At 39.3% G+C, this 23,395-nt stretch overlaps 1 protein-coding gene across 7 annotated transcripts in view; it reads left to right on the plus strand.

Moving 5' to 3' along the window:
- PHACTR2 (phosphatase and actin regulator 2) overlaps positions 1-23,395 on the plus strand; it is a 240,555-nt gene that overhangs the window by 57,557 nt on the left and 159,603 nt on the right. Inside the window, exon 1 of one of the 7 annotated variants that reach the window (XM_032485061.1) lies at positions 12,647-12,848. The exons of the other annotated variants lie outside the window; for them this stretch is intronic. Within the exon in view, the coding sequence (XP_032340952.1) occupies positions 12,836-12,848 (13 nt within the window). The 5' untranslated portion in view covers positions 12,647-12,835. Of the gene's footprint in view, positions 1-12,646; positions 12,849-23,395 lie in introns of those variants that run through there. 7 annotated transcript variants of the gene reach the window in all.

The following is a 23,395-nucleotide window of genomic DNA, read 5'->3' on the forward strand; positions in this document are numbered from 1 at the left end:
AGTCAGGTAGAGAAAGCAGCCAGAGGACGGCTAATTTCCTTCCTAAGGATAACCGCTCGGGCTCCCGCTCTTGGCCCGTTTCCCTGCTGTTCTGTTAGAACCGGATTAAAGCCTGATGGTTATCCAGTGCCTTTCCTGGTCTTGCCCCTCGTATCAGAGATAAATGTGCATTTCTTTTTACCCCACGGCTCCCAGGAACTTTTCTACAACCACCTTGGAGGAATCACAAGGCCTTACATTCCTCAAAGACTGTAGCTGGATGTTAGCTGTGGACCTGACAGGTCCTTCTAGAACTGTTGCTATTGATCCTCGCTGTTATCTGTGCCGGGTTTAGTGGCGTGAATACTGAGCACATGAAATTAGTCCCTCGTAATTAGGTAGAATCTCATCCCTCATTCCCTTAGAACAATGATCTCCGTGGGGAAAGTCTGAGAACTTAGTCCTCAGTTAAATCAGCCAGGTATTTATTGATTACTTTCTGTGTACTCAGCACTTTGCTCTAGGTGTCCTGGGCTGATATGAAAATTGCAGGCAGTCTACTTCTGTTTTCAGTGAGTGTCTGGTTAAGGAGATAAAGTAGCATGGAGAAAAATAATCATTTCCCCAATTGATCTGAGGGCTAAGTGAGTTATTAGTACTTACCCACTTTTTACTCACATGGCAAAGTGTACTCTTGTAGGTGGAAATTAAATGTTTGCTGGGCTCTTTAAAGATATCAGGCAGAGTTGATGACTGGGTGAAACAAAGTGACCGCTGTGTTTGAGGCACCGTAGGATTCTTCTATTGGTGAAATGTCAAATGGGTGACAGTGAGAAGAGGCTTGCCTGGGCCACCATGTTTATTTATACCCATCACTTACCTGGTCATGTGTTAATTCTAAGAACAATTGCTGAGCATTTAGTACTGTTTTCGGAGCTAAAAAGAAGACTGGCTAGATTCCTAACTTTCATGGACTGTATTGATGTAAAGTAAAGATAATCAGTACATGTTTGATAAGGAATTGTCCAATTTTTAAAAAAAATTTAAGTAGTCGGTTACAGTGTGTCAGTTTCTGGTGTACAGTATAATATTTCAGTCATATGTATGCATACATATATTCATTTTCATATTCTTTTTCAGTATAGGTTACTACAAGATATTGAATATAGCTCCCTGTGCTATACGGAAGAAGTTTGTTGTTTATCTATTTTATATATAGTAGTTAATATTTGCAAATCTCAAACTCCCAGTTTGTCCCTTTCCACCCTCTTTGCCCCAGTAACCATAAGTTTGTTTACTATGTCTATGAGTTTGTTTCTGTTTTGTATATAAGTTCATTAGTGTCTTCTTTTTTATTTCTCTTTTTTTCTTGGATTCCACATATGAGTGATATCATATGGTATTTTTCTTTCTCTCTCTGGCTTACTTCACTTAGAGTGATGATCTCCAGGTCCATCCATGTTGCTGCAGATGGCATTATTTTATTTTTTATGGCTGAGTAGTATTCCATTGTATAAATATACCACAACTTCTTTACTCAGTCCTCTGTCAATGGACATTTAGGTTGCTTTCCATATGTCGGCTATTGTACATAGCGCTGCTATGAACATTAAGGAATTGTCCCAAGTTAAGAAACATCTTGTCACTAAAGAAATGGATAGCCATTTAAGTTTACATCACCTACAGCCCAGGACAACCTGTTGGATGAATCCCAGGAAAGTATCCCATGAGGGAACTTTATCTGGTTGCAAAGTGTTGTTTCTTTTGCCAGCCTGTAGGAACAGCTCATTAAGATCCAGCCTAAACATTTCTGCCTTTCCAAACTGTGCAGGTAGTTAAAATATCCTACCCTTTCTTTATAGAACTATGATTCAGGAAAGGATTTGAGAGGGCATCAGTCCATCCTGCTGACTGGGGCACAAATGCTTTCAGGAGCCAGACAGGTCACATAGGTGTGTGCAGCTCAGTGCAACACAACAGGGAGTGGTGGGGACTTTGACAAACTGAGAGGATGTACCTCACCTAAAACTTCTGAGGTCTGGTGTAGCCAAATGATCATGTTAGTGGGCCCGATTTGATTAGACTGCCAGTTGGCAGCCCTCGATTGCTCATCTAAGAAAACAGTAGTCTGACCCTTTCTTCAAGCCTACCAAAGACAATCATCTCTGTGAGTCTGGGTGGCAGGCTGCCTCCAGTCAGCCAGTGTGCACCTGCCATTCATCTGCCAGTTGAGGGGAACTTGCTATCTGATTGGAGTGGGCGCCCATTGTGCTTTTGGCTAAGTGATGAATTGTGGAGAGAACTTGTTGAGGCTGTATATTCCTGGAGCAGAGTCTGTGAATCATTTTTTCCCTTTGTTTGCTGGTTTTATAACAGCAGACTCATCCACAAGCATCTGTAACTGCCCTTTAAGCAACGAGCCACCCTTTTGGCTGATGGGTGAAGCCAGGAGTGCTCTTTTGCCGGTTACTCAGCACCGAATCAGACAGATGGCTTCCCCTTCATTCTAGTGACCTGGTTGTATTGCTGCTGACTCAGTCATTTTTTTTTTTTTTTTTTGAGAATTGGCCATAATAAAGTATACAGAAAGTTCCTGAAAACTATTTTTAAAACTCTTTGAAGTGATAAGTAAATTGATCTGGATAATGGTAAGCATATATCATTCTGCTATAACTTATAGATTTATAATTTAGCCTCCCTTCAGAAATAATTTTTAAATGCAGCTCTCTCCTGGAATTTAGAAAGTGGTTCATATATCTCTTTACAGGCAGAAATTCTACCATGTTTATTTTCACATAAACACTATTGAGTATAATTGAAGACCAAGAAATTTCTTTTTTGGCAAGGCACAAAAGATTAGCTTTAAACTTTTTATTAGTCATATTTATTAGAAACCTGCAGCCTTAAAAGAAATTATTCATAAAAACAAACTTATGATTACCAAAGGGGAAAGGAGAGGAGGAGGGATAAATTAGGAGTGTGGGATTAATAGATACACCATTATATATAAAATAGATAAACAACAATGATTTACTGTATAGCACATGGAGCTATATTCAATATTTTGTAATAATTTATAGTGGAAAGAATCTGAAGCTGTACACCTGAAACTAACACAATATTGTAAGTCAACTGTAGTTTAACTAAAAAAAGGAACTAATGAAAATGACCATATTCTTCAAACATCAGTTAGATGTATACACACGGCTTTAGATCTTGTTATAAAATTACCATCATTGATTTTTTATCATGGTTATTAAAAAGTAAAATGTCCCTCAAAAAGAAATTATTCTTTGAAATTAAAGTTGGGAGTTTAACAAAATAAGATTTCATGAGAACTTGGGCCACACGTTGAGCCTTGACACCCCTGACAGATACTGTGGAAGGTGGGGATTACAGAGATGCTGCAACAGAAGAGACCAGAGTTCGAATGCAGATCTACTATCTGTGCAGCCTGAGGCAAGTTTCTTAACCTCTCTGCACCTTCATTTTTTTTTCATTTATAAAATGGTAATAATAATAGTACCAAACTCAGTCTTCTTGTTAGGTTAATTGAGAAAATGTGTAAGAAAGAATTAGGCCACAATGCCTGATAAATGATCACTGCTCAAAAAAGGGGAGTGGCTGTTGTAATCAGTAAGACCCGGACTCAGACACAGGGGTCAGGCTCTGGGTTACAGGACTGGAAGGGGAGGAAGGAAGCCAATCAGTGGTGTCCCTAAGTCAGAATCATCTGGGGAGAGGCCTCCTTGCAACCTGAGATGCAAAGTGTTTGATGAATTGCTTTTCACGGCAACCCCTGGAGCCTCCTTGGACACTTCTTTGCAGGGTCAGGCCAGCGCCCCGCTTACTCTCGGAGGTCTGCTTTCACATGTGTGTCGGGCTGCAGTTCTGGGGCACAGGCTCACTTGACTACACCCGAGATATCCCACTTAGATGGCAGAACCTGCGTCTGATGGCATCCCCAGGTGTATAGGTTTTATTAGAAAAACTAAATATACCTTATGATTGGTGGACCATCTCCCTGTGACTTCGTCATGTTTGTTTTTCCTTCTTTCACTGAGATGGGCTGGTTGGTGGTTCATTGTAGATTTGTAGCCCCCAGAGCGTTCACTCTGAGATTCATCATTGAGTAAGTCCCACCAAGGTGTACCGCTGGGTCCCCGTTGACCCTTATTCTCCTTCTTTTTCATTGTCACTGTAAGAGAAATACATTCCTAGGCTTTCATTTTTGTGACTGAAGGGGGGTTTTCTCTGTTCAGGGTCACCTCCCTGGGGATACACTTGGAAACCTGTCTTCTTCATACTATAGTAGCAATCACGCAGCAGACATTAAGTGCCCGAAACATTCAAGAAAAAAAAATGTACTAAATGCCCATTTTTTTTTAATTGAAGTATAGTCAGTTTACAATGTTGTGTCAGTTTCTGGTGTACAGCACAATTCTTCAGGCATACATGAATACACATATATTCATTTTCATATGATTTTTCACCATAAGCTACTACAAGATATTGAATATAGTTCCCTGTGCTATACAGTATAAACTTGTGCATCGATTTTGTGTAGAGCAGTCAGTATCTGAAAATCTCCCACTCCCGATTTATCCCTTCCTACCCCCTCCCTCCGGCAACCATAAGTTTGTTTTCTGTGTCTGTGAGTCTGTTTCTGTTTTATATATAAGTTCATTTGTCTTTTTTTTTTTTTTTTAGATTCCATGTATGAGTGATATCATATGGTATTTTTCTTTCTCCTTCTGTAAATGCCCATTTTTAAAAATCAGCTTTTCCCAAAATGTGGTCAGATGAGCACTAAATCTACTGGGAGTCATAAGAGCTGTATCACAAAGAGCAGGGGTTGGGGGAGGCCCAGGGAAATAAGTCTGGGGACCTCTTGGTAGATCACATTGAGAGGTAAGGGTTCATGAAAGAGAGGGAGTTCACACCTATGATCTCTCCTCTGAGAAACGAGGACAGGGGTCTGCTGAGATTTCAGGGGAGCGGTTGGAAGGGGAGTGAATGGGAGAAAAGGTTAGGAAGAGGAGCTGAGGAGACTTAGCAAGGGAACTGGGCGAGGATATGTCAAGGACTGTGAAGGGCTTAGAAGGCAAGGCTGAGATCTTGGTTACCTCAGATTTATTGTGGTGCCAATTATCTCTTGGTATCTAAGAACTTGCACAGGGATACCCAGCTTGTGAGTAAAATCAGGACTTTAACGCAGATCATCTGATATCTTATTCCTGTGCTTGAGAATAATCGAGTGCTACCCTTTGCGTCTGTGTAATCTAGAAAAAAATATAATCATAAACACAAAGAACTTTACCTACAATGAATGTAAAATGAATTAAGTAAAATGTTAGTATGGACCAGCAGTAGTTATATTTTGTACAATGATCAGTGCAAGTAGAGTCCTGGAAGTTTCATGTGCTTCTAGGTTGTTGGGGAGAGTTTCATAGACAAGGTGAGAATAATGTAATTCCTTGAATGAAGGAAGGAAGGTGGTGTAATGATTGAATAGAAGAGTAAATGTGTCTGAGAGTTCATTGACCAGCAGAGAGAAGATATACAGAGTTCATCCATGGTAACGGCAGCAGGACATCAAAAAACCACTAAAAAAGCTCCCAAAACAAAAACAAAAACAAAAACACAGAGAAGAATCAGGAAGAGCAAACAGAACTTGCATGGAAGGAGTCTGTGCTGCAGATGGCTAGCAAGCCGTGTGCTACAGTAATCTAAATCAGAAAAAATTAACATATTCTCTTAGTACACGTTTATTTACTAATTTAGAAATTACATATGTGGACTACTATGATAATATGTATATTATGTAGCATAAAACAAAACACTTTAAAGGCCAAGATCAAAGTGAAATAAGCAATATTTCAAAAACAATTAAAGTTTAATATAGTAAAAAGACAAAATTCCTATGGCCAGAAATTACTAGTTCTTAATGGAGGCAATGACTGAGTATGCATCATTATTTTTTTAAATCTTGGTTTAATGTTTCAAGAAATAGCAAGTCCATTGTTTGATTCTCGTTGAGTTTATTGTGATACCTGGTTTTAATGGCAATCAGGGTTGAAAAAGATCTCTCTTTTAAGAAGTGCATCAGTGACCAAACTTGGTAAATTGTAATGCAATCCTGTCAACCTTTCATGGAAAACTCTTGGTTGAAATTCGGCTAGTAAATAGCTTCTCCCCTATTGTCATTGGTTATTCTTGAAAACTAACCAATATGTGTTGCATCTTTGTATTTCTGCAAAGTTGAAAATCCACCAAAATTCTTCATTTGGAAGCTTCTAAAACCAGATTAAGAATTCAGTTTTCTAATTTGTGTCAACTTTATGATATGGGACTATTTACTGTATGTTTCATGTCTGACATGTAGAAAAGTGAAGGTGCCAAGAAAACCTGTAATTAAATGTTATTATAGCTTAATAATTTATCTTTTATACAAAAAGAAATGCTAATAGAAATTCTAGTAATTTCTTCCCTCAGAACAGTGGATCGTTTTTATGCAATTCAGTCAATTTTAGAGACTTGATCTAAGTAACCAAATCATTTCTATCTATCATTTTAGTGGTTGTCCTTGATTTTTAAAAAAACATATGTAACTATAAATTTGTCTACCAATTTAAAATCTAAAGCTATTTATTGTGTATAAATCTAAATCTAAAGTTATTCAGTGTTTCTCTTTTCCTTTCACACTTTATGTTCTCATTAAATATCTCCCTATATTTTGTTATGGTTATCCAGTTTGACCTCTTTGCAAATGTTTCTGTGAATTATAAAATTGTTGTGTCATAATCAGTAGTTACTTAAATGTCGATAATTACATTATCAATAGTTACTTAAATATACTAATACCCCTTATCAGCTTCTGACTCATCATCGTTTTTTATCCTGTGCCTTCTCTCTGGGTCTACTTTTCATCCTACTAAGTTGCATCCTTTAGTGCTGTTTCATCTCTGTATCTGTATCTATGAAAGTGTCAGTGTCTTACTCACGAACGGTAGTACAGCTGGATATACAATTCAAGGTCCACATCGTTTTCTTTCAGCCTCTTGTCTTCTGGCATCTGTGATTCTGATGAGGAGTCTGTGTTGGTCTAAGTGTCTTGACTCTCTTTCATTTCCAAGATTTCCTGTAAGTTATTTCCATATCCATCTGGTCTGGCCTCATAGCCCCTTGTTTTCTTTCTCTGTTTTGGTAGATGTCATGCCCTCACCTCTGATAACCATAGTTATTAAAAAAATCTGTTAGACTTCTGTAACATTGGTATCATCAAGATTTGAAGCCATCTTTGTTGGTTATTTCATTTACTTGCTTTTTAAAATATTAGCAATCTTAAATTTGGAACTTAGCTTGTTTGTTATTTTGAGTGGAAGGTCTTTGCTTCATTGGTTTTGATTTTGACTCTTTTCCTCTCTAATAGTTTTATGGTTTGAGGTTGGCTCCACCTTGTCACTCTGGTCCTCCAGTCCAGAGTCAGGTCTTCTAATGACTTTTGGGGGCTCCTGCTTTATTTTGAGGGATATTGCAGATATTGAGGGAGTCAGCATGAAGCTTATTTTGTTCTTGGTTGTGAGGATTTAATCTTCCCCTGCCCATCTAGGCTTCATAAAGTCTTGGCTTCTGGAAAGAAGTCATGGCCATATTTTTTCAACTTCCTTTCTTGAGTCAGGGAGCCCTATTCAAGCAGAGCCCAACTCTGACTCCTCCTTTCTCAAGTGGAGCTCTTTTAAGTCCATCACCACAGTGGAGCCAAGCACCTGGCCTCCAGCCTCTGTTTTTGGCCCTTGAACAACAGCAGGGCTCAGCGGAAGCTCAGTCAGTGCTTTGAGTTTTCCACTCCTTTCTAATTTGTGGAAATGGTTATCTAGCTTTTCAAGCCCAACTGTGACTTACCTGATTAATATTGTACCTATGATTGCTAGGTGTTTGGAGCAGAAGGGTGGTGTTCAAGCATGGACTCACCAAACCACCTTGACCAAAAGTCCAGGCATGATTTTCTGATGACTATAGCTTCATCAAGGTCTAGATGCGAGGTGAAGTTCTGAGTATCCTGAAAAGTTTCATGGCCTGTGCGTTAAGATGTTATCCAAGTCTGTGTGAATAGAAGTCATGATCTAAGGACTATGTATAAAGAAAAAGAAGCAAATGTTAACAAGTAATTCTTCAGGAGGCCCCTCCCCACCTCCCCCACCTTACAATAGAAGAGAAATCTCAAAAGGCGATTGGTTAGGAATAATCAAAAACAAAGGTAAGACAAGTATGTATTGTCCTAAAATCCAGATATATAACATTCGATAAATGTCTAATGTTTTTCTGCCAAAATCTTCCTGTAAATACTGTCTGTTACAGAATTTTGTCCTGTGAACTTTTTTTGTTTGTTTTAAATGTTTAGGGTTTGGGTTTAGTTCTTAGGAGAGTTATAAATCCAAGCACTTTACTCATCGAAACTATCTGTATCCCGCGGCTGTTCTTGTACAAGAATTGGCCAAAATCTTTCCAGAACAGATTTCCAGTAGAGACTGGGAACAAGCCTGACTACTTCCTAATTGATAGTCAATATTTCAGCACTTCTTTATTTCTCTGGATGAATCAAGAAGAAATGACAGACTGATCAGGGTGTCCAGGAGATCTTTTGGGCCAAGCAATATAACAGCACGGTCGATTCATTCTCTAATCCTTCCATTCTAAGGAACAGAGTCTAACTTTGTAGAGCAGGTTCCCAATTGGCCCCCTGAAAGCCAGACCATGATATTCGTACCTATGGTTCTAGAGTTGCTCCACCTCGTGGAAAAGCACTTCTGCCTCTTGTTCTCCTCAACATCCATTTGAACTGCTCTTGGTCCACCTGGGCTTGAATTCCAGTCAGAACAGATAGAGTATGACTGTCACCATTTTTTGTGTCCCTAACATATGAAAGCATCTCCCAGGAAAATTGAGAAATAATGTGGAACAATGTAGAAACTTCCAGTTATAAGATAAGTAAGCCCTGGAAGGTAAAGTACAACATGGTGACTATAGTTATAATGGTGTATTTGAAAGTTGTAAGAGAGGGGGGAGGCATAAATTAGGAGTTTGGGATTAAGATGCACACTACTGTATATAAAATCGATAAACAACAAGGACCTACTGTTTAACACAGGGAACCATAGTCAGTATCTTATAATAATCTATAATGGAAAAGAATCTGAAAAATAATACATATATGTACATGTATAACTGAATCATTTTGCTGTACACCTGAAAATACCACAGCATTATAAACCAACTATTCTTCAATTTTTTAAAAAGAGGGGAAAAAAGAAAGTTGTAAGAGAGTAGATCACAAATTCTCACAAGGAAAAACATTTTTTTCTTTTGTGTGTATATGAGATGATAGATGTTAATTAAATTTCTTGTGGTAATCCTTTCAAAATATATGTAGGTCAAGTCATTATGCTGTACATCTTAAACTTGCACAGTGATATGTCAATTGTATCTCAATGAAACTGGAGAGGGGAGAAATAATGTGAAATAAACAGAAATTTTCTAGGAAGCCAAAATGTTCTCTTCTTTGAACGTGAGAGGGAGAGTTGCTAATGGAGTTTTTGGAGAAAGATGAGATAATGGCCAGGTTATCAGCAGGTGCTTGGCAATACATTTGAAGGTGCTGGACGCCACTGACAGCCTTGCCGTTGCTGCCTTAGCTGGCCAGGCCTGGAGTCACAACACCTTACAGCCAACTTCAGGCATGCTGTTCTTCAGAAGACCTGGCTGGTGACAGGTTTGGCCTTTTTCCTGCACTTTGGGTATGCTGGTGCAAGTCTTCCAAATCACCCCGACCTCAAGCAAATTAGTCTGATTCTAGCAAAGCTGTGGCGTATACATATGGGAAGGTTGATAAAAGTGGACACCAAGTCTATTTTAGAGCATGATGTAGAGCATCAGGCTTACTGATGCTGTGCTTTTCTATCCAGCATCTCTGGGACAAGTAGTAAGGGGCCCGGTGATGTTTGTATTCAGGCATTCCCCAGCTAGACCATGTGACCTGTGAGCCTGAATTAAACCAAGGGAAGAAGTGGATTCTCTCTGCAGCTTGTGGAAAAAGTTCCACTGCTTGTGCTTTTCTGTTGTTATGTTGGTTTCTTCTGAGCTGGGTAGGAGCACAGGAGGGACACTGGTGGTGCTGGCGGCAAGGGGGGAAGACGTGAGCAGATGTCCTGGGCAGTGGATGCAGTTTTTAAATGGTCTCATTTTTACTAGACACTCAACATTAGTTTCATGATTTCTCAGCATCTTTCTGTGTCGCCTGTCCCTTGTTTATCTCTTACAACAGCAGTAGTTAGAGCGGTTCCGGTGCTTCGCAGGTGCGGGGGCTGATGGTGAGTTCCTAAGTGAGGAAGATGATCCTGTGGTAAAGGATTATATCTACCATTTTAAATGGCAAAAATGTACAGAAGGACCAGAGTTCCTCATCCGAAACCCCTGAAATCAGGTGTGTTTCCAAATTCAGGATTAACATTTTTAAAAGGTACCATAATGCATATACTGTATGTTGTACACCATCCGCAGCAGCGGCGGGACAGATTCTCATACCTGTAACATTCAGATTTCTGAAGCAAAACATGTCATTCACTCTGAGATGAGTGAAGATTTTAAATCTGGTGTCACTTCAAGTCAGGTTGTGACACCAAATGCATTTTGGAGCCAAATGTAAACCAAAAAAGTTAAGATTTTTCTGAACTTTCTGGATTTTATCATTGTGTATAGGAGATTGTGGATCTTATATAAATCACATCATGAGTTAAGCAGCGTTTAATGGTCAGTCCCTGAAACCTAGTCAGTGTTTACGAGAAAAAGTGTTTTTCAAATAACCAACAAAACAAACTTTTGGAGCACAATCCATTTGTCATTTGGGGATTGATCGTATTAATCAAAATAATTGAGAGTCACATTTTGAACTGTTTGCAAAGGTAAAATGAATGCATACACATTCATCAGTATGTACTGCCAAGAGATGACACTCCTTAGCTGCTCCTTACCAAAATCTGCCTTCACCATATATCTTCTCTTTTAGCTTTTGTATTTCCCTAACTACTCTTTTTTTTTAATTTAAAAATTTTTAATGTTTCATTGACATATATTTGATTTACAAAGTTAGTTTCAGGTGTACAGCAAAGAAATTCAGTCATACATCCTCTTTTTTTTTTAATGAGTAGTGTGCCCTAGATTTTTTTAATGCTGACACTCATTCTGAGTAGTTGGCAGTCTTAATCAGGGCAAGTAGATGAGTTATGGAAGGCACGGTGATTTCAGTCTTACGGGATCAAAGCAATTTTCAAAAACCTATGAAGAATGTTTTTCTGAAATTAATAGAATGATATATCCTCAAATTTGTGTGACAAAATTAAAATAATGGGGATAGACTTCAGTGCTAAATCACTGAGAAATGCAACTTTACTTTGAGGAAAATGTTTCTGTTATATCATTGATGAGGTATTTTGCTTAAATAATACTGGACCCTCAAATCTATAGGAAAATTTGGTGACATTAAAAACAAAAATACTTAGAAGCTGTTGAAATAGAAGAGTAGTTTATAAATAATTTGCAAGTTGTTTGTCACTAGGAATTCCAGGGGCATAAAGAAATACTAAATAAATGAACTGCTATTTAAAATATAACAATGCTGGGGCTGCGATAACTCTACAACTGCTTTTTAAAATTTTGTCAAAATGAAGAACCTGTAGCGCCTTCCTGTACTATGGATTCATTGCATCATAGGTCAGATGAGGCCATTGTACATTTTTTTTTCTGTATTTGAGAAAATGCAGTAAACAGTTGTGCTGTCCCCAGATTCTCGTGTCCTGACAGCCTCAGGGCGGGCCCACGCCGGCTGCAGCACCCTGCCCATCCTTGTGCCCTGACCCCGGAAGCAGATGTAGGTGTCTTTGAGGATCATCTTTGCAGAGTCAAATTTTTAAAAAGGAGTGGAATGGGCTTTCTTGTGTTAGAAAATGCCTTTTTCTTGATCCTCAGATTTCTGTTACTTAGATGGCTACAGATGGTAACATCCTGTGACAGTTCCTTCTTGTGTTGTTAGTGACATTTAGTGAAATGCCTTTGAATTGCTCTGTTATCACAGGTGGGCAGCAATTCTGATCAGAAAATAGGAATGCTAGTCATGATGAAAACATAGCCAATACGGAGAGACAATACTCAGACTGTTAGCATTCATTTAGACCAGAAATATTACAGGTAGCCTTTGTTTTAAAATGTTTGACCTGCTATTCCTTGCTCACTGCCAGCAACAACAATATCCAAATAAGAAAAACTTTAAAATTCTAAATTGCAAAGTTGCCCAGTCATTCAATAATGTCAGTGACAAAGGCTGGACCACGTTTAGATTAGTCCCCACAAAGGGGATAATTTATCTTATTTTTTAAATTTCTTTTTACCTTTTAGTTATCTGTGCCTCTTCCTGTTCGTGTTTGCTCTGGCATCTTTTGGAAAAGCTCTGTGTTCTGCATAGCATGTGCACTGCTTTTCTGAAATGTGCAATACACTCAACATTGCAGTGATTTTTTTTTTCTCCTCTGCTTGGAACAGAGGTGAAAACCCCAGTGGATTCAAGTATCCACTTGATAGGCTCAGTCTCTCTTAATCAGCCTGTAATGGAGCTAATGGCTGTTTGTCATCCTTGGAGATATAAATTTCCTGGCGGTGTCTCCTGCAGACAGTGCATGAAGTATGCTCTGTGTGCCAGCGAGGACTGATAATCAGCAGAAAGGCAGGGTGCTTCGTTAGCCAAGAGAAGAACGGGGGCTTCCCAGCTGCCAGGCTCCAGAACTCGCCTCGCCACTCCTGAGACATGGACAATGCCGGTAGGTGAAGCAAGCATGTCATTCTTCCTAGCCTCTGGGCTCATTTGCAGTTTGCATCCTTTGCTGCAGAAGGTTTGCCTATTTGTTGGTCTTACTCTGCACTTAAACGTTCAAGACCGAAGGATATGTAATGTGTTAACCCTGCTGCATTGTTCACAAGGCAATCAGTGTTTGCTTTGAAGTTCGGAAATTGGGAATGCAGACTGTAATTCCACATTCCCCTTTTGGAAGACTGCTTTTTTCGGCTGCAGGATGTGTGCTGTTTGATCCTTTTGTGTTCAGAACAGTGGGTGAGAATGCATATAGTTATTGATAAAACTATTACTAAGGGATGGGGGGCAAAAGGTAGATGGTGTTAATGAGCTGAACAAAAAAATTTTTTTTTCCAACGTTGCAATGTGCAGAGAGTAATAGCAGAAGAATTCTCACGTCTGGTGCTTAGTCTTCATTCTAGAATGCAATGTGGAAAATGTCTCAATGTCCTCCAATATTTTAATTTCAGAGCACAGGCATTAGTGGCCAATCACGTACCTTTAAAAAATGTATTTGTTTTTAATCTCTTCACTTGACAGCTAGACATACATGCTATGGAAGTGTTCTAACGTCAATCAAATGATGAGCATAAAATTACTTCTCATGCAGAACTTTTTCTTCCTTCTTTGCTATATTGAACTTTTAGAAGATTCCCACTATGGGATTACTCCCCACTTCTGTGTTATTGACACTAACCACAGAATTCTCCCAAATGTGTTATGGATTCTCTGCCTCCTGAAACGCATTAGTTCAGTTCCTCAGCTGGCATCAGTTTTACAGCGATGCCCTGCAGTGCTGAGACACGGTCAGCTTTGTGAAGAGGATACATCATTTAAAACACATCCTATACGAGGAGACCACCCATTTTTCGTAAAACATATTTATTTGTGAAATGCAGCTGTTTCAGTCCTTGGGGCAGGTAGGGCAGGCAAGCAGAGATTTTGAAGGTATTTTGAGTTCTTTTGTGAAATCACTTACCAGGAGTAAAACTCTGTGACTAAAATAATTTTGTATTTCGACACTGAAGTCATTGAAATAAATTGGAATGGTATAATATTTGGGATGAACATTGAGGGTTGTGAAAGAAACAAAACAAGTCTTAGGATATGTGTGTGTGTGTGTGTAGTAGGAGGAGGAAGAGAAAGAGGCTGGATTGATGCATATGCATTAAAGCCCCATCTTGATCATTAAAAAAATATCCCATAGGGCTTGTCATAAAAACACACAGGTATGATATTCCATGACAAGGCACAATTTTGAGATCGACCAAAAGCTTCTCTAATTACAGCAGTAGAGTGAGTAAAAAATAAATAAATAAACCGGAATCCCTAATTTAGCCTCATTTAAAACTTCTGCCACCCACAATTAATTATACTGACAGCCTGGCAGAATTATCACTTTAATTCAAGTAAATGCCTCTCTTGACTGACTCATATATTTATTTAAAGGCCATTTAAGAAAAAGGAGAGAAACTACTGTAACAGCCTTTTTGTATTTTTGTAGGTTTTCAAAAAATGCTAAGGGTTATGATTTTCTTTTTGGTTAACTGTAGCTTAGGGGGTAAGTGCGTTCATAATTTTACTTATATTTGTTTATGCTTTTAAATGCCATTAATAAAATACCTCTGCTCTGGACATGTTTAAGAATATTTATGCACTGCATCAAGTGGCTTTTAAAGCAACAATTTCTACATCATTTCAAATTTTAGGTGGGATCCCAAATATAGGTATGTAAACCTATGAGGGAGTAATGAGCTTTTAAATGACATTTTTTTTTAATATGTCAGAAATAAGATCTTTCTTATAGTGGTTAATTGGCTGTCAGTGATCACTTTTTATGGTAATGTTTGATGTAAGCTGCCAGTCTTATAGCAGGGCAATGTAAACACCACACACACACACACACACACACACACACACACACACACACACACCCCCTTTCAGTAAATTGTACTGACTATAAGGAAGATATTTAAGATAGTACTGGTAAGTGGCCAAAAAAAAAAAACCCTCAAAACATCTTTAACATTATTCCCAAACACCCAATTAACTTGGTGTACTGCAATTTCTCCAGCTTAATTTAAACAAGATAATGAGGTTGAATACCTGCCTGAATTTTTCCAGTCAGAAATAGGTTTAGGCCTGATGTCAGAGGCTAGCAGTTAAAGGCTGGGTACCAGTCCTCATGATTGGACCATCAGTTGCGGAGCCAGACCTTCCAGCAGGGCTTTCTGTGTTGGGGTTTGGGTAATTGTTAGACGGAAACACAACAGTGGGTACGCATAAGCCGATTTGTGTTCAAATCACACAGAGCTGCATCAGAGATATTTGTGTGTATTTTCTGTTATAATAAACGAGTAAAGGCTGCTGCCTGGGACTTGGGCTCTTTCAATGTCTATGTGTGCATTTCAGCAAGTGTGCCATTGTGAGTCTGTCCACCCTCTCCCTGGCAGCAAAGTGCTGACATTCCTCCTCTGAGAAGGAGACATCCCTTCCCCGTAATTGCTGGCTTATGTATGCCTTTAAGAGCTTTTCCTGGAATAACAATAAAATATTTATCAAACAGTGTATGTGGAATATGTCAGAGCAGTTTTAGCAACAGCTAAGCTTTTCTTTTTTAAAGATATGATTATCTCTTCTTATAAGTTCTTTAACAACTCAGGTGGATGGTCCTTTATAAAAACAAGTCTGTGGCTACATCTGCAGTCCACGTTATTCTGTCCCTGCCCTTGTGTCCCTTTGCTCCTTCTCTGCCTGGCCATCATCAAGTGCTTCTTATGAATGAGTTGTGGGAGAGATGCTAAGGTACAGTTGATTGTTAGTGTGTGATTAATATCTGAAAAGCAATGTTTGGAAATGTCATTCCATGTCCTACAGGCACAGAGTATTATGTGAAGTTCTGCAGCATTCGATGGGCTAATTTTTCCTTGCTTGAGATCAAGGAATTTCACTTACCATGTGGGTCATAAGAGGCACACTCATTGGGAGGGGAGGTGGCAGCTCTGAGAGCCCTGAGCCCTCACCTTACGTTCTATCCCAGGGCCTTAAGGGCTTTTGATCCTTGACGTACAGTCATGGGATGTGAGAAGTGCACAGTCTGCAAGCTCCTTGCGAAAGAGACTGGAGGGTTATTTGGGACCCAGATTGAACAGAGGTTTATAATGGAGCACTCAAGAGCATCTGACAGCCCAAGATGAATGCTGGCTCTGCCTTCTGCCACCCCAGTGCCCATGAACAAGCTATATAGATTCTATGTGCATTTATTTTCTCATCCATAAGCGCCAACAATAATCATACCCATCTCACAGGGTTGTCATGAAGAGCAAATAAGATAATACCTGCAAAGCTGTTGTTGCAGATGGCTGGCATATGGTAATACTGAAGGCATGTTGACTGTTTAAAGAACCATCCAAAAATTGAAGCATAATTGCTTTATGAACAAATACACGCTCTAGCAGGATGGCTCTGGCAGTGCAGTGATGGTGTGGAAAGGTAGCAGTTATCAGCGGGGCCAGTCGGGTGGCCGTCCCAAGAGTGTGACTGGAAATGGATGTGGGTGGTGCAGTGGGGGTGGGATTGAGGAATGCCTTGGAAATGCATCGGTAGAGCATGGTGAGCGGATAAGGGGCAGGGTCAAAGCAGTCCTTTGAGGTTTCCAGTTTGAGAATCTAAGATAACAGTCCTGCAGAACAGAACAAAAAGAGGAGTTTTAAGGGAAAAATCGTGAGTTCTGTCTGGAATTGTTGGATTTGAAACATTTTTGTGTTCCCCACCTGCCTCAGTTAGCTGTTTGCTGATGAGCTTTTAATCCACTGAAAGGTATGTACATACACACACACGCACACAAAGTCCTTATTAACCGTGGATTTAAGGTCAAGCAGGATTGTTTGCTTGCTTGTTTTTTTTTTTAAACCACTAATTTAAAATCTTTTCTATTTTACATATGCTTTGTTTAGTTCAGCCCGGTAAACCCAACAGCAGCGAACGCTTCCCTGCCCTTTCTCCCGCCAGCCTGTGGGAGATTACATGGTGTGGTGGAGAGACAGGAAACTTTCAAATGCTTCTTAAAAATCTTTTCAACACAGATGGAGATAAGACCAGGCCCAGAGAAACATGCCCCTAAGCACTGAAATAATTTGAGCAAAGGCCAGGCTGTTATATAAGAAAATGTAAGCACAAAGACATGTCATTTCAAACTGGTTCCAAAGTTTCAGAGGAGAATTTACCTTAGCAGCTCAGGCTGCCATAGCAAAGTTCCTGAATAGCTGAAGATGGTGATTCAGGAGAATGGTTACCTAATGGAGCAGATATTTTATGTGAATTAATTTGTTTTAAAAATGAACGCTTTCTAGGACATTTGACTAAAAACTATATTTGGCGCAGTTTATATGTTTCCATCTAGTCCCCTACTTTCATGATATCTTAGTATCTATAATTTTGTTAACCATGATACTTTTTAGAAATATAATACATACACATACATATATAATATATATGCATATATTTGCATGTATATAATATACACTGTATAATGTACTTGTGTGTGGATTCTTTGAGTGGGGAATTATCAACCTTGATGTAAGATAACTTAATAAAAATTTAGAATAGATTTCCGTTTTAATTAAAAAAGAAATTCATTCTTATTCTCTGAAATGCCCTTTATATTGAAAAAAATAGTTATTATTGAACATTTTATTAGCTGTAAAATAAATAATTACAGCATTTTCCTTTGTATTTATTGTGAAGTTGATTGTCCTACTGTAGCATTTCGTAGTTTATCGAATAAGTATTTCTAAGAGCACCTGGGATTCATGTAAAGATATATTTCTAAAGGAGAGATTAAAATATGATAAGTAATCTGCTTTCTGGAACATCTGTTTTCAAAATGCCAATATCATTATAGAAATCGCTGTCCTTTAAAACGAAAATGCCAAAAGGAAAAATAAGTTCATATTAAAACATAAAAGTCCTCTAAAAGCGGCAGTAAATTTTCTTGGTAGTTTTTACCCTAATTGTAGAATAACATTGACCTCCTGAGAATAAACTGGCAGACTTGGCTTAGGAGTGTCTTGGCAGAAGCAGAACAAAGTCTTTGTTTCTAAGACAAAGTTTTGGAGTTTGGTTTTTTCCCTCAGATCATCGGAATTAGTTCTGAGAGTTTTTCCCTTTGCAACCACTCATCCTTCCAAAGGAAAAACCAATTCTGGTATTTCTACATCCTTAAGATAAGATAGGAACTCTTGTCAAATGGCTTTTTGGGGTGAAGAAAAGATATGAAGAACTGGTAAGAATGCACTTTGGTGGCAGAGAAGGGAAGTTAATAACCCAACCATTTTCTTAATTATATGACATTGCATATTAATTCCATAGGATATTAATTAAGTCCCAGTCCCTCCCCCCATTCCCGACATACATGCACACACACTGTGCACATAAACACACACCCAGAGAAAATGTAGTATTTGGGCGATTTTGGGAATTGCTGAGTTTAACAGTGTTAAACAGGTTTTTTTTTTTAACATGCTAATAGAATAGCATGTAAATCCTAGCCTGTGCTCATATTTATTGTGAGTTTCCAAGATGGAACATAGAAGGCAGCATTTCCCAGTCATATTAACTCTCTGTCCTCCTGGGGGGGCCTAGTTACAGGGTGTACAACTCAAATTTGTTTTTGCATTCTTGTTTTTGCATTTTATTTTCACCTTCTTCTTTCTCTCCTGAATTCTTCTCAACCTCCTGTTTCCTAACATGGACATCATCTGGGGAACTAGCACACTATTCACTTGTATAAATATCAGTACTTGGTTCTTTAGAAATTAAATGTTTGTGTCAGCTGTGTCCAGGATTTCTCCTCTTGTTTTTCATTTCTAAGCTTTGGGGCATTTCACTGGCCATTAGCATCACCATCAGATGAAATAAAAAAGGAAAGGGAGTCAGGACTTAAACCTGCTTTGGAAATGAGTGGAATTCAATTACATCTATGAGATTAGGAGTAATGTGCAGATTTTGTTTATCCAAATGAACATTACACATGAATTATTAAACAGTGATGATGAGATTGACGTAAAAAGTTAATTTCAAAATTCTGTTTTGTAAGTCAGGCATCAGGAACATATATAACAAAGGCAAATTTTTTTCTAGTCTTTTTAATTGAAGTATAGTTGGTTTACAATATTGTGTTAGTTTCTGGTGTACAGCATAGTGATTCAGTTATACAGATATACATTCCTTTTCATTTTCATTATAAACTATTACAAGATATTGAATATAATTCCCTGTATTATACAGTAAGACTTTGTTGTTTATCTGTTTTATATATAGTAGCTAGTATCTGTAAATCTCGAACTCCCAATTTATCTCTCCATCCTCCCCTTTCCCTGTGGTAACCATAAGTTTGTTTTCTATGTCTGTGAGTCTATTTCTGTTTTGTAAATACGTTCATTTGTCTTTTCTTTTTTTAAGATTCCACATATGAGTGATATCATATGGTATTTTTCTTTCTATTTCTGGCTTACTTCATTTAGTATGACAATCTCCAGGTCCATCCATTATAACAAAGGCAAATCTTATTTAACTAAATGTTAAATATCTTGAAAGGAAGGGAGCTTACTTTTTTTGAATGCCTATTATGTGCTAGGCACCAACTGAAGTATTTTATATGCTACATCATTAATGCTAGCAACCACTCTGTAGGTAAATATTATTTTCTCCAAGTTACACATGAAGAAGCTGAGGCTAAGTAAGAGCTCACTCAATAAGTAGGTGATTTGTAAACTCGAGGCCAGCTCTTTTTGACATTAGCAAAATTCAACCCAGCATTTTTCATATTGTCATCTTGCTTTGAGAGTGAGAATTCTTCATCTTTTTATCTTCCATGGCATTGAGTACGGTGTCTTGGATGCAGTAAGCATAAATCTTTTAACATTAAATCAAACGTCATTTAATTAGTTCAGAGCAATTTTTCCAAAAGGAAATTCTTTTTTAAATATCAGGGTCAAATATGGTCTTATGTCTGAACATTCTATTAGAGACCAGTCAGTACACGAGTGAGAAAAAAGATAGTTGAAGTGTTTTTTCATGAACATTCATAAATTTTATGACAATTTGTAAAACAGAATGCTTTTTGATACAGTCCACCTGTGAAATTTGTGATCACTATAAAAAATTATTCAAAATGTTCACTTGAAGGGTGTGATAATAGAATCATTAACAGAAATTATGGAAAGAGACACAAAAGAAGTTTTAAATGATGTTTATGTAAAATGCAGAGGCATTTTTCTGGAATATGGGGAAATTTTGCCCTTCATTTTCTTTCGGAGAGATCGGGTTAGAGAGGGAAGATCACAGAAGAGTGGTGGCTTTGTCACGTTTCATAACACCTGTGTATGATGAGGTCTTTCACTGCTAACGCTCACATTTCACATTAACCTCTTTTCAGACTATACTTCTCTGTGAACCATTTCAAGGTTTGAAAAGCATGCTGTGAGATAATATTCTCCTTTATTTAAATTTTGATATATGTGTCAAGAGAAGCCATAGTTTTAAAGAGAGGTTAGCAGGTTTTCCTGCTGTTTGGTATGAAATATCTGAAATTTTTCTGAATAAGTAGCTCTGAATAGTTCTTTTATAAAAGATAATTCCCTAACAACCAGCTCTCTGTCCCCCCAAAATTATAGTTTGCATTTCCTCTCATCAACCAATTTTTTTCAAATATTTAATCTTCTAATTATGTACAGTAAGTAAAAGTATGCCTCATTACTTTTTGGGCATTAGAAATGATTTCCTTTCTGAGTCCTGAGTCATTCAGTCCTGGTGCAGTTTTTACACCTTAACAGGTGTGGACTCAAGTCTTGACATGTTGCTCTTAGGACCTGACTGTACATGAGGTGCTCGCCCTCGTTGTTGGTGTTTCCCAGGCATCCTCTGCTCCTGCTGGTCTGTTGGACTCGCTGTCCTACAGGCACAGACACACATGCGTGTTCCCCTTTCTCACCCTTGTTCTTACTGTTCTTCCTCCTCTCTATTCAGTCTTTCTCTCTTCCATGCATCCAGGATGTGTTTCCTCATCACTCGCTCTTGCCAGGCGCTGTGCTAGTCAGCGTGGATATGAGTGAATGAGACAGAGTTTGTCAACGTGCAAGTTTATTCCAGCAGAGAAAGCCAACGTTAATCACGGATAGATGAAGTCCTCGGGTTGTGATGAGTGCTGTGAAGTTTGTGAAGGAACCTTAAGCCGATCAGGAAGAGCCCGTGGCCTGGCTTTTAGTCTATGAGCTTCCGGGAGAACTTCAGTGCCTTTTGGGCAGAGTTGTGATGCAACTGGACTGATGATTTCAAGGCATAGCCGTGGGAAGAACAGACAGGAGGGAGGCAAAAAGGGAAGCTCCTAAGAATGAAATCCATCCAGAAGGCTCTAGATTGGACTGTGGCAGTGAGGACCTGGGGAGAGAGAACTTGACTAAAACCCGGCTCTTTTTAAAGCCCAGCACGCATCCCATCCTCAGGAGATCTTCCTGACGGGTCTCAAAGCCCTGCCTTTTCTCAGGGCATTAACACAACTTCCCAACACAGCTTTGTACTTAATGGCAGTCTGTCTGAGCTGACCCTCCACCTCAGTCTTTCCTCCCAGTCTTTAGGCATCTTGAGCGCAGCTGACGCATCACAGATGTCTGTTGTGTCCTCCAGAGAGTTATAGTTCTCAACTCTGGCCGGCCAGTAGAACCGTCTGGAGGGCTTTTTAAATATACCATTCTCTGGGTCTCACCCTAGACAGGTTGGGTCAGAGTCCCTGGAGTGGGGTCAGGACATTGGTGTTTATTCAAAAGCTCCCCAGGATATTCTAATGGGCAACCAGGATGAGAACTAACATTACAGACACTTGGAAATACCTACCTTGCAGAAGTAAGCAGTCAGCTCCTCGTCCCCTTCCTCTCCCTTTCTCAGTTCCTCCCCATCTCCCTCTTTTCTCCTACAAGGAGTGCTCCAGTCTAGCTGAGAATTTGTGTTTGCAAATTATCTGCTTCCATATGGAATGTGAGGCTGTGAGAGTGAATGAGACCTCCAAGGACACAGCTGAAAGGGAAGAGCAGAGACAAAAGGATGCTTCTGGACCACATATCAGGCTAGGAGCATAGGAAGCTGGATCCAGGCTTTCTGTGATCCATCCTTTTGGAGTATGTGGACCTGATCAAGGAAGGCGGTTATGGAGAGACTTAATCACCTACTTCCTAATCAGGAACGTTGTTTTCTCCTCCAGTGTCTCCCAAGCAATTAAGTATTGAGTAAAGTTTCACTGTAGCAGCAAAAAGTGTTCTCTGGTGAGACTTTACATGTGAGTTTTAACTAATAAGAAATGTTAAGCATCCCTTGTCTAGTTTTGTCTAATGGAAAAGTTACATTACTAGACCCCAAACAGCACCGCTGTGATTTAATCATCACTAACGTGTATCTGTGCCGAGCGGCTGGGTCAGAGCCACTGTTAGACACCGATGCTATATTTGCTGTGTCATGTGACTTACCACAGGCGTCCTGCTTTTCAGTGGTAGAGAAATAGGCCCTCTTTCACCTTATACTTCGCCCCTGCCCTACACACACACACACACACCTCGGAATGAGTTTCAGATCATTTTGATCTGACAGTGACCTTATATATTAAAGCATAGAGATGACTTGGGAACTTGCTTTTCTGAGTATTTTGGTTAATAAATGGTGCTTTTTACACTAATATAGACTTAATGTAGAACTTTTAATGGGAACAACAAAATTCATTAAAACCATCTTTCATAATCTTTGTTTTAATTATCTCATGTGGTTGTGGAAAACTGTGGCAGAGGGTTTTAAACTCTAAATGTTTTTGCACGTGAAGCCACTTGGAGGCTTCAGGGGGCCCCTCATCCCTGTTTTGCCTGTGGCATCACCCCTGCATCATCGTGGTCCTCATACCCGCCCCCCAACTGCCCCCCCTGCTCTACCTCCCGCCCCCTCTCCGCACCCCCTTGCACTCTCACATGCTGTGGCCTGGCCACTCTGCACTTCCCACTACACCCCAGAAACACACAGTTTACACATGCAGATCCTTCTGTGTGGAAGGCTCTGGTCAAGGCCTCCGCATCCCCCATCACCACCCTGAAAAGCCTCCTCATTGAATAAGACCCAGTTCAAGAGTCCCTCCTCTGGGGACCCTTCTGCAGTGCCTCGGGATCGAATTAGTGTTCTCTCTCCTCTGCTCCCAGGAACACTCTTCTACCCCTTTCCGACACGTGTCAGGGGCACTGTCGTGCTAGTCTGGGTGTCTGCCTCTTTGACCAGGCCACCTGCACCTAAGGACAGGGCCACGTCCTCTTCGAAAGTTCATTCCCTAGTGTAGCACCTGGCAAAAGATACGTGTTCAATAAGAGGGCAAAGGAATTAGCTGGCTGAAATAAAGCCTGAGGTGTGTTAGTACTTAACACAGACACTGAATTCATTTTTACTGACAGTTGAATGATGTGGCCATTTACCACTTAGGACAAGCAG

The sequence above is a fragment of the Camelus ferus genome, chromosome 8, assembly GCF_009834535.1.
Source record: "Camelus ferus isolate YT-003-E chromosome 8, BCGSAC_Cfer_1.0, whole genome shotgun sequence".
In the NCBI taxonomy this organism is placed as follows: domain Eukaryota; kingdom Metazoa; phylum Chordata; class Mammalia; order Artiodactyla; family Camelidae; genus Camelus; species Camelus ferus.